Raw genomic sequence first — 12500 nt, 5'->3', positions numbered from 1 at the left:
TTTGCAGGAACATGGGATGGGATTTTTGTTCAATCTCCTCTTCATTGTTCCAAATAAAGAAGGCACCTTCAGACCAATTTTGGATCTGAAAACTCTAAACAAGTTTGTAAGGATTCCATCCTTTAGAATGGAAACTATCAGGACTATTCTGCCTTTTGTTCAGCAAGGTCATTTTATATCCACAATAGATTTAAAGGATGCATACCTTCATGTTCAAATTCACTCAGAAGATCACCAGTTTCTGAGGTTTGTTGCTCTTCCATTTGGTCTAGCTACAGCTCCAATAATATTTACCAATGTTCTAAATGCCCTTTTTTTTGTATGTAATCAGAGTTTTATCGCCGTTTGCAGACAGACAATGTTACAGCAGTAGCTTATGTCAACCATCAGAGGTGAACTCGGTTCAATGGCTATGATGGAGGTGTCTTGAATTCTCTCATGAGCAGAATACTATTATTGCCTAATCTCTGCGATTCACATACCAAGAGTGAACTGGGAAGCAAACTTTCTCAGTTGCCAGTCTCTATATCCAGGGAAGTGGTCTCTTCATCAGGATGTGTTCTATCTGATTGTGGATCTTTTGGGCTTACCAGAGAGAGATCTGATGGCCTCTTGTTTGAAAAACAAACTTCCAAGATACTTTGTGAGGTCCAGGGATCATCAGACAGAGGTGGTGGGTGCTCTTGTAGTTCCTTAGTCATTCCAACCTGCTTATCTCCTCCTCCTGGTTCTTCTTTCCAGAGTAATTTCCAAGATAAAATTGGAACAGTCATTTGTAATCGTGATTCCCCCAGCATGGCCTCACAGGATTTGGTACTTTCTTTGGTTCTTCTTTCCAGAGTAATTTCCAAGATAAAACTAGGTAAGTCATTTGTAAGCCTGATTGCCCCAGCTTGGCCTCACAGGATTTGGTATGTGGATCTAGTTCTAATGTCCAGTTGTCCTCCTTGGCCTCTGCTGGTCAGACCTTCTGTCTCAAAATCCTTTCTTCCGTCCAGATCTAAAGTCTCTAAACTTGAAGGCATGGAAATTGAACGTGTAGTGCTGAGACAGAGGTTTCTCAGATTCTTTGATTGACACTCTTATTCATTTTTGTAAACCTGTTTCTAGGAATATTTACTACAAAGTCTGGAAAACTTACATTTATTAGTGTATAGATCATTCTTTTAGAATCCCCAGGATTCATTTTTTGCAGGATGGTTTGGATAAGGGTTTATCTGCCAGCTCCCTGAAAGGGCAGATTTCTACTCTTTCGGTTTTGTTTTACAGGAACATTGCTAGTCTTTCTGATTGGTTTTTTTCAAGCTTTGATCCAAATGTGTAATCGGTTATTTGTAGAGCGCCAACAGATTCTGCAGCGCTATAAACAAATGCGGAGTACAACAAAACAAATTATAGGGACCAAATGGGTAGAGGGCCCTGCCAAGAGTTGTACTGTTGTAGTCAGCTCTTAAGAAGGTGATCTACAAAAAGCTCCACTCTTAGGCTTACATGCTAAAGGGGTTCAGGGGATAGCAATGGAGGAGAGGAACTGGTATAAAGAAAGGTTACTGTAGGTTGTATGCATCCCTGAACAGAGGAGTCTTTAGGGAGCGCTTGAAGCTTTCAAAACTAGGGGAGTGTCTTGTGGAGCGAGGCAAAGAGTTCCATAAGATGGGAGCCAGTCTAGAGAAGTCCTGTAAACAGGAGTGTGATGAGGTAATGAGAGTAGGTCGTCATGAGCAGAGTGAAGGGGACGGGAGGGAGAGTATCTGGAGACAAGGTCTGAGATATAGGGGGGGCAGTGCAGTTGAGGGCTTTGTATGTCAGAGTGAGATTTTTTTTTTTAAATCCTAGAGGTAAGATGAAGCCAGTGAAGGGATTGGCAGAGAGGTGCAGCAGATGAAGAGCGACGTGTAAGGAAGTTGAGCCTGTCAGAGGCATTCATTATGGATTGTAATGGAGATAGGCGGCAGGTGGGGAGACCAGAGAGGACAGAATTGCAGCAATCGAGGCGGGAAAGGATGAGAGTGGATTAAAATCTTAGTTGTGTCTTGTGTAAGGAAGTGTCTAATTTTAGAGATGATTTTAAGGTGGAAGTGGCAGGCTTTAGCCAAGGACTGAATGTGAGGAGTGAAAGAAAAATCGGAGTCAAATGTGACCCCGAGACATCGGGCACGCGGGGTAGGGGTAATGATGGAGTTGTCGACAGTTATATAGAGATTTGGGGTGGAGATTTTGGAAGAAGGGGGGAAAATAAGGAGCTCAGTTTTGGAGAGATTTAGCTTGAGGTAGTGAGAGGACATCCAGGTAGAGATGTGAGAGAGACAGTGACACGGGTTAGCAAGGAAGGAGATAGGTCTGGTACAGAGAAGTAGATTTGGGTGTCGTCGGCATACAAATGATATTGGAAACCATGGGACTTTATTAGGGAACCTAATGATGACGTGTAGATTGAGAAGAGAAGGGAACCGAGGACAGAGCCTTGCGGTACTCCGACAGAAAGTTGTGACGGGGCAGAGGAGGCCCCAGAGAAGGCTACACTAAAGGTACAGTTTGACAGGTAGGAGGAGAGCCACAAAAGGGATGTGTCACAGATGCCGAAGGATTGGGAGGGTTTGGAGCAAAAGAGGGTGGTCAACAGTATTAAAGGCTGCGGACAGATAAAGGAGGATAAGCAGAGAGAAGTGGCCTTTTGATTTTGCTGTAAACAGGTCGTTGGTAACCTTAACAATTGCTGTTTCTGTGGAGTGATGGGGACGAAATCCAGATTGCAGTGGGTCAAGGAGGGAGTTTAATGTAAGGAAATGCGATAGGCGTGCATATACTAGTTTTTCGAGAAGCTTTGAGGCAAGAGTGAGGAGAGAAATAGGGCGGTAGAAGAGAGGGAGGGGAGTAGCTGTGAGGGGATAGGGTCGAGGGGACAGGTAGTGAGGTGAGAGCGCAGTATGTGCCAAAACTTCTTCCTCAGTAACGGGAGAAAGAGCTAAGTTTATGGCTATGTGGGTTGTGGTTGATTGAGAGCGTTTGAGGGGGTGAAAGAATGGAATTATGTTGAGAGCTGATTTGGTTCTGATGGTGTCGATTTTGTTATTAAAGTGGCTGGCAAAGTCTTGAGCTGACAGAGAAGTTGTATTATGAGGTGGGGGTGGGTGGAGAAGAGTATTGAAAGTGGAGAACAGACATTTTGGGTTTAAAGAAAGATTAGAGATAAAAGTAGAGTAGTAGTGTTGCTTATGGAGATTAAGGGCAGAATAGTAGGAGTTCAAGATGAATTTGTAATGAAGAAAATCAGCTGAACTCCGAGATTTTCTCCAGTGCCGCTCAGCAGTACGGGAACATCTGCGTAGGTACCGTGTCAGAGGAGTATGCCAGGGCTGAGGATGAGTGTGTGATTTCCGAGCTATGGTAAGGGGCCAGATTGTGAAGGACGGATGTAAGGGTGGAATTATAGTGGCAGATTGGTCAGGGTAGGAAAAGGAGGATGAGAGGAGAGGTTCAAGGGAATTGGCAAGCTGTTGCTGATCTAATGACATTAATGCTTCTGTGAAGTTTGGTGTGAGAAGTAGGAGGGAGAGGTGTAGGGAGGGATGATATGTGGCAAGTAAGGAGATGGTGGTCAGAAAGAGAAAAAAAAAGGCAGAAAGAGAAAAAAAAGGCAGTTTGAGAGAGTGCATCGATAGCTAAAGATCAGGTCAAGGGAGTGACCGTCTTTGTGAGTGGTAGAATCAGTCCATTGTAACAAACCGAAAGAGGAAGTGAGTTGCAGAAGTTGTTTTGCAGAGGAGGCATTGGGATTGTCAAGAGGGATGTTGAAGTCGCCAAGAATGAGCGCAGTGGTGTCTGAGGAAAGGAAATAAGGTAGCCAGGCAGCCAAGTGATTTTTAGAAATTTAATTGAGGAGCCAGGGGGTCGGTATATAAGAATAAGCGAATCATGTGGGTTCAAATGAGGAAAATGTGAGGGAAGATATTGGTTGTATTTGTTGAAAGGTGCAACGAGAGGAAAGTAAAATACCTACACCACCTCCTTGTCTATTACCAGACCTAGGAGTATGGCTGAAGTGTTGACCCCCATGTGACAGCAGCAGTGGATGCTGTGTCTAGGGGAGAGAGTCAGGTTTTGTTAGGGCCAGAAGGTTGAGGGAGCAGGAGATAAAGGGATCATGTATAGAAGTGAGCTTGTTGCAAATAGAGCGAGAGTTCCAGAGTGTACAAGTGAAAGGGGTAGTGGCTTTAGATGCAAGAGGAATGTGAGTGTTTTCTGAGTTTATGGGACAGTATACATGGATGTGCACGGCTAGGCATTTGTTGGGGACCAGGATTAGGGGAGATGTCACCAACAGTTAGTAAAAGCAAGAGGGAGAGTGACATGAGATACAGATTTGCAGTAACAAGACTGTTTTTGAGACGAGGTGCAGGGGGGAGAGGGTGTTTAGGAATTGGTAAAGTTCATGAGTACAAAAGTAAGGTGAATTTGAGAGATGGGCTAATGAACAGTGCAGGTGGAGAAGGAGTAATTGAATAATATAGTTTGTTATAGAGACAAGAGGCAGCAAAAAGGAATATGAAAATATTGAGCATTTTTACAAAAGTGGGAACCAATTAAACACATAAGACACAGTATTACAGCAGCAATTGCATAAGGAAACAGTGAGATACATAAAACATATTACAAAAGTTCTCGACTTGTCTTGCCCCTTGCCCAATCCTTGTTTAATCCTTGTATAGTTATATTCTTAATGCCTCATTTATAAAATGTTCAGTACAAAAATATGAACATATGTTGTTGTAGCAATGCACACTGCCCAGTGCAATGCACAGCCCAAGCTAATGTTAAATATATAGGCAGGGAAGTCATCTGTGTCCACTAAATTACTTGATTGATAAATGAAAGACAGATGAAGGGCCATTTTGAAAGTTAGATTCTGGTCTGGTCAGGGTGAGATAAGTTAAGTAAAATAATTTGGAGGAAGTTGAAACTATGGCATAAGATAGCTATACATGTAAGAATAATAGCAAGTATTGATAAGGATTGAACATCATATGGCAATTAAAACATTAGAAGTAAGACATTGGATAACAATACAACAAATGCAGGACTAAATTAACAACCTAAAATAATTTTCTCAATATACAGATAAACGTACCAAAAGAGAGTTACAGGAGAGTAAAAAAAACACCAGAGTGCAGTGAATAGTCTGTAGATTGACAGGGACTCTATTCAAACCTATTTCTCCTCTTGGAGTCTTAACCTATTGAGGATTTTGCAGGCTCCTCGCTTTGAGCCTTTGCATAAATTGAACAATAAACTACTTTCATGGAAAGTATTATTTCTTTTGGCCATCTTTTCTGCTAGAATAGTTTCTGAATTGTCTGCGCTCTTGTGAGTCTCCTTATCTGATTTTTCATCAGGATGTCTGTTTTGCGGACTAAATTAAATTGTGTTTGCCTAAAGTTGTTTCCTCACACAACTTTGGTAGGACAATTGTTGTCCCTCTGAGTCCTGATCCTGCTTCTGATAGATCTTTGCATTTTCTGAATGTTTTGGGCTTTGAAATATTATGTTCATGCTACTAAGGTTTTCAAACAATGAAAATGGAATCCAGCCTCTTGTCATGACTAAGAGCCTAATATAGGGGTTAAAACAGTGTCCTTTTTTCCCATGATGTGGAAGCAATAAAGAGATTTTATTATTTTTGACAAGAGGCTGGATTCCATTGTTTTTCATTGTGTATACTGGGATTGGCAGTCCCTGATGAATCCGTGCCCCAGGTGGATGGATGGGTGCTGTCTCCATTGATAGCATTTGAAGGATTTCAGACAAACCTGTAGTCTGTCTGGGCCTAGGAAAGGTCAGAAGTGTGTTTTTTTTTTTTGTTTGTTTGTTTTAGCCTCTTGGTTGAAACTTTTGATTTACTTAGCTTATTTGGAGGCAGGACAGGTCAGCCTCTGCCACAGCAGATTAAGACTCATTCTACTATGTCAGATGCCACTTTTTGGGTTTTCAAGAATGAGGCTTCAGTTGTTCAAATTTGCAAAGCAGCCACTTGGTCTTCTTTGCATACCTTTACTAAATTTTACCATTTTGATGTTTTTTGCTTCCTCTGAAGTAGCCTTTGGTAGAAAGTTCCTTCAGGCAGTTGTCTCGGTTTTTGATGATTGTGTCTGTCTGTTTTGTTTGTTATAAAATATATATTTACTTTTGGGTTCTGAATTTAATTTCTTAAGTGTTTTTCCAATCCCTCCCTTTTATAGTTACTTGTGGACTTCCACAGCTTGTTTTTTTTCTCATATGTAATGGATTGTGGACTCTCGCCACCTATATGAAAGAAAAACTAAATTTTTGCTTACCTGATACATTCATTTCTCTCATGGAGGTGAGAGTCCATGAGCCCCTACCCTTTTATTATGGTTGATTTATTTTAAACACATTTTTTTCCCTGCTCCTTTTTTCTTGGCTCTTTACTCCTTTTTTAATCCTCACTGCTTGGCTATACATTAAACTAAGATATGTGTGAGGTGGGAGGGGTTTTATATAGCTCTCGGGGTTTGGGATCTTTTGCCTCCTAGTGGTACGAATTGTATTCCCATATGTAACGGATAGTGGACTCTTACCACCATAAAATAAATTATCAGGCAAGTATAAAAAATTTTTTGTGGACATTTTATATGTTATATTATGTTAAAATATTACTTTTGTCCCCCAGGATTTTTGCTTTTTGCTATCAACTAGGGCTGGAGGTCTTGGAATAAACCTAGCATCAGCAGATACTGTTGTTATTTTTGATTCAGATTGGAATCCACAAAATGATCTTCAAGCACAAGCCAGAGCTCATCGAATTGGACAAAAGAAACAGGTAAAAACATTTCTTGCATTACAAAACGTTAAAATTTATTCCATACATTTTAGGGACTGAAGTTTCAAAGATTGCATGCTTTAACTACATTATATACCGTGTATATATTCTTAACACTTTCTAAGGTGCTAGTTGTGGATATTACCAGGTGTAATAGTAGCCATCTGTGCATTCTACTCATTGATAATATAGTAACATAAAATGTCTTTACTCCCTTATTTAATTTGTCAATAACAACTGTGTATAAAACCATACTTAAAGTACAAAAAAAATGGATTTTTATGTAATATTGTCTTTGGTTTTAAGTATGCATATAATAAACAGGGACAGTAAACACCAGAATGTTTGTTGTTTAAAAAGGTAGATAATCCATATATTAACCATTCCCCAGGTTTGCTTAAAGGGACGTAATACTCATATGCTAAATCACTTGAAACTGATGCAGTATAACTGTAAAAAGCTGACAGGAAAATATCACCTGAGCATCTCTGTGTAAGAAAGGAAGATATTTTACCTCACAATTTCCTCTGCTCACCAGAGTAAGTTCTGTGTAAAAAGTTATACTCAGCTGCTCCCAGCTGCAGGTAAAAAAATTAAAAAAATGAAGAAATGAACAGCAGCCAATCAGCATCAGCAGTGCTGAGGTCATGAACTCTTACTGTGATCTCATGAGATTTGACTTAACTCTCATGAGATTTCATAGTAAGCTTCCTTTTACCTGATTGGTGAAATAATATGAGAGTGCACGAAGCTCATCCTTTCAGTTGCCCCTGGACAGACATACTAATATGCTGCTTAGAAATCCTTTACAATGGGTGGTACTACTGAGGAACTTTTGAGGTAAAATATCTTTGTTTTTTACATGGAGATGTTCAGGTGATATTTTCTAGTCAGCTTTTTACAGCTATGCTGCATCACTTTCAAGTGTTTAAACATTTGGGTATTATGGCCCTTTAACCAACACAGTTATAAAAATGTACTTCTTACCTCTGATTACCTTGTATCTATGCCTCTGCAAACTGCCCCCTTATTTCAGTTCTTTTGACAGACTTGCATTTTTAGCCAATCAGTGCTGACTCCTAGGAGCTTCACGTACCTGAGCTCAATGTTATCTATGTGAAACACATGAACTAATGCCCTCTAATAGTGAAAAACTGTCAAAATGCTTTCAGCTTAGAGGCGGCCTTCAAGGTTTAAGAAATTACCATATGAACCTCCTAGGTTTAGCTTTCAACTAAGAATACCAAAGAACAAAGCAAAATTGGTAATAAAAGTAAATTGGAAAGTTAAAAAAATATTTCCAAAACGAAGCAACTGGTAAAAAAAGTGTATCCTTTATTCCTTTAAAAACGTATGCAAAGGACATACAACAACATGGATAGGGTTCAGACAATAGAACTCTGACCAGTTTCGGTCATATTGACCGTAATCATAGAATAGCACCTGTTAGGGGGTGCTCCCTTTTATGCTGAGCAATCCATGTTCATTGGTTAAAATCATTTTGTATATTGCTGATCACCTTAACCCTATAAATACCTAATTCCCCTTTAAGCAAAAATTGGGAAATTAAAATGTAATATAAACATAAATACATGAATAGCTGACAATAGTAATGAAGAAACAATATTGAGAGTACAGTCTAGAGGATATAGATTATTTTAACAGCTTAACAGAAAACAAATGAGTTAATATTCTGAAAACATAGGGACAATGAATTGTATGAATCAGCACAGAAAATAAAGTATACAAACATATTGTTTACAACACATGCTTCATGTTTTAATTATTGTGTATAGTGAACCCAAAAACAAAATTTCTTTAATACTACTTGTCCATCCTCATTAAAAACAAAACATAAGAGGAAGAGGTAGTAACCGCCAACACCTGATATATGAAGGAATGGTAGACACAATAAAAATGAACATGAACATGATTGCAAGCAAAAACAAATACACATATATGGGCCTGTAATGGTTTAACAAGATAACAATAAGCATATAGATAGATAACTAATAACACTCTCGAAACGTACATTAAGATAAAGTGTGCGTCACTAAACTATGCGGTATATATTGTTTTATCTATGTGTTTAACCCATATAAACTTATGAGTCAATAGAATCTAAACACATAAACCTGTTAGAAAATAGCTCATATATTCACTTTCCTTAGTGTGTGTTATTGTCATATGTCTGTAATCTCCCTATGTAATTATCTTTGCCAGTAATTTATGATGTCATATTCAGAGTTGTAGCCATATGGTAGTAGACATTTAGTTTTAAAAATCCAATATGTTTCTTGTTTGCATAATATAGATAGCTTATCACCACCCCTCGGTGGTGTAGTTATCTGTTCTATAGCTTTCCATTTAAAGGATGTAACATCCTGGTGATGAAAATCTATAAAATGAGTAGAAAGTGCTGAACAAGTACGTTTATTAGAGATATAAGATAGATGTTCTCTAATACGTTTGCCTACTTTTCGGGTAGTTCTACCTGTGTACTGTTTTTTTCAGATAGTGCATTCAATTATGTAAATTACAAAAGTACTTTTGCAATTGACACAGCCTTTAGTATTGAATTCTTCTCCCGTTACATGGGACTTAAATGTTTGTGAAATGTTTATATGATCACAAGAGGTACAAACTTTTTTCCCACATTTAAAAGTGCCATTATGTCTCAACCACAATGACCCTGAATGTTTTTCATTTTTTAACATGCTGGGGGCTAAGATGTTACCAAGGGTCACATTTCTTTTTGGGACAAACATGCAACCCTGTTCAACTGTGTCCCTTAAATCCTTGTCCCCCATTAGTATTGGTATATTCTTTTTAATGATTCTACAGACATCATCATATTGAGAGGAGTATGACGTGATGAATTTAAGATTGTGTTTTGAATTTGTAGAGTTTCGTGTTGATTTTTCTAATGCACTTGCCCTATTAGTATCCTTGACTTCAAAAAATGCTTTGTCTATGACTTTAGTGGGATAACCCCTCTTTTGCATTCTTGTTTTTAAATCTCTGCTCTCTAACCGAAAGGCATCCTTGTGTGTACAGTTTCTTTTTGCCCGCAGGAATTGACTTTTCGCAATTCCTTTGAACACATGTGGCGGATGGCAACTGCGGGCATGTAGAAGACTATTGCCTGAAATAGGCTTTCGGTAGAGAGCAGAGATAATGGTTCTTCCTTCTGGAATTCCAGTAAGGGATATGTCAAGAAAGTTGATGTTCTTTTTTTGCCATTCATGGGTGAACTGTAGTCCCACCCTATTGTCATTTAAGGTGGTGACATACTCATTAGCAGTTTCAGAGTCAGATGACCATACTATCAGTAGGTCATCAATAAACCTGACATATTTCACAATATGTTCTGATGGGGTGGTACTACCTCCATAGACGTGGCCCCTCTCCCACCAACCCATATACAGGTTGGCATAGGAGGGGGCAAATTTTGCCCCCATAGCAGTGCCACGTCTCTGGTGGTAGTAGCACCCCTGAAACATGAAGAAATTGTGTTCTAGTAGAAATTTCACAATTCTTACAATCAGATTTCTCTTGTTAAGTGTGTTCAGTCCACGGGTCATCCATTACTTATGGGATATATTCTCCTTCCCAACAGGAAGTTGCAAGAGGATCACCCAAGCAGAGCTGCTATATAGCTCCTCCCCTCACATGTCATATCCAGTCATTCTCTTGCAACCCTCAACAAAGAAGGAGGTCGCGAGAGGAGCTGGAGTTTTTACTTAATTATTCTTCAATCAAAAGTTTGTTATTTTAAATGGCACCGGAGTGTGCTGTTTTTCTATCTCAGGCAGTATTTGGAAGAAGAAACTGCCTGCGTTTTCTATGATCTTAGCAGGCGTAACTAAGATCCACTGGCTGTTCTCGACATTCTGAGGAGTGGGGTAACTTCAGAAAATGGGAATAGCATGCGGGGTCTCCCGCAAATGAGGTATGTGCAGTACAATATTTTCTGGGAATGGAATTGACTAAGAAAACACTGCTGTTACCCGTATGATGTAAGTACAGCCTTAAATGCAGTAGTAGTGACTGGTATCAGGCTGATAAATGTATGCACAGTAGAGTTATTTTCTAGGGACTAGAATTTGACTGAAAAAATACTGTTAATACTGATATAATGTGTGAGCCTTAACTGCAGTAGAAGTGACTGTTAGCAGGCTTAGTAATAACTTTACACAGCATCTGAAATGTTGTTTTTTAAAACGTTTACTGGCATGTTAATCGTTTTGTGAGGTACTTTGGTGATAAATCTTTTTGGGCATGATTTTTTTTCCACACGGCTAACGTATATTTCTGCATAGAAACAGTTATATCACGTCTCCCACTGTTGTAATAGGAGTGGGAGGGATCTTTTTTAGCGCCTTGTTGCGCAGTTAAAATTCTAGCACAGTCTTCCTGCTTCTTCCTCTTTGATCCAGGACGTCTCCAGAGAGCTCAGGGATCTTCAAAATTCGTTTTTGAGGGAGGTAATTGGTCACAGCAGACCTGTGACAGTGTGTTTGACTGTGATAAAAGCGTTAAATCTTAATTTGATATCCGTTTTGGGTACTGAGGGGTTAATCATCCTTTTGCTAATGGGTGCAATCCTCTGCTAATTAATACATTTAAAGAATTGTTGACTATAACTGAACTAGTTCTTTGTTATTCAATTGTGTTTTTTTTAAAAAAGCGCTGCAGCGTTTTTTATATTGCTTGTAAACTTATTGAAGTAATTTCCAAGCTTGCTAGCTTCATTGCTAGTCTGTTTAAACATGTCTGATACAGAGGAATCTGCTTGTTCATTATGTTTAAAAGCCGATGTGGAGCCCAATAGAAATATGTGTACCAATTGTATTGATATTACTTTGAATAAAAGTCAATCTGTACCGATAAAGAAATTATCACCAGACAACGAGGGGGAAGTTATGCCGTCTAACTCTCCTCACGTGTCAGTACCTTCATCTCCCGCTCAGGAGGTGCGTGAGATTGAGGCGCCAAGTACATCAAGGCCCTTACAAATCACTTTACATGATATGGCTAATGTTATGAAAGAAGTATTATACAATATGCCCGAGTTAAGAGGCAAGCGCGACAGCTCTGGGTTAAGGACAGATCGCGCCGATGACACGAGAGCCATGTCTGATACTGCGTCACAATTTGCAGAACATGAGGACGGAGAGCTTCATTCTGTGGGTGACGGTTCTGATTCGGGGAGACCGGATTCAGAAATGTCAAATTTTAAATTTAAGCTTGAGAACCTCCGCGTGTTGCTAGGGGAGGTGTTAGCGGCTCTGAATGATTGTGACACGGTGGCAATCCCAGAGAAATTATGTAGGCTGGATAAATACTATGCGGTACCGGTGTGTACTGACGTTTTTCCTATACCAAAGAGGCTTACAGAGATTATTAGCAAGGAGTGGGATAGACCCGGTGTTCCTTTTTCCCCTCCTCCGATATTTAGAAAAATGTTCCCTATAGACGCCACCACACGAGACTTATGGCAGACGGTCCCTAAGGTGGAGGGAGCAGTTTCTACTTTAGCCAAGCGTACCACTATCCCGGTGGAGGATAGCTGTGCTTTCTCAGATCCAATGGATAAAAAATTAGAGGGTTACCTTAAGAAAATGTTTGTTCAACAAGGTTTTATATTACAGCCTCTTGC

General features: G+C 39.5%; 1 protein-coding gene across 1 annotated transcript in view; it reads left to right on the top strand.

Annotated features, from left to right (window-relative positions):
• The window catches only part of CHD1 (chromodomain helicase DNA binding protein 1), a gene marked incomplete in the record, with an annotated part of 628386 nt that overhangs the window by 386605 nt on the left and 229281 nt on the right, over positions 1-12500 (top strand). The window contains 1 exon segment of the mRNA XM_053701514.1: positions 6689-6838. Within this exon segment, the coding sequence (XP_053557489.1) occupies positions 6689-6838 (150 nt within the window).

Source organism: Bombina bombina, chromosome 2, assembly GCF_027579735.1.
Source record: "Bombina bombina isolate aBomBom1 chromosome 2, aBomBom1.pri, whole genome shotgun sequence".
NCBI lineage: Eukaryota > Metazoa > Chordata > Amphibia > Anura > Bombinatoridae > Bombina > Bombina bombina.
The sequence above is the reverse complement of the archived record's forward strand: the minus strand, read 5'-3'. Positions and strand labels throughout refer to the sequence as shown.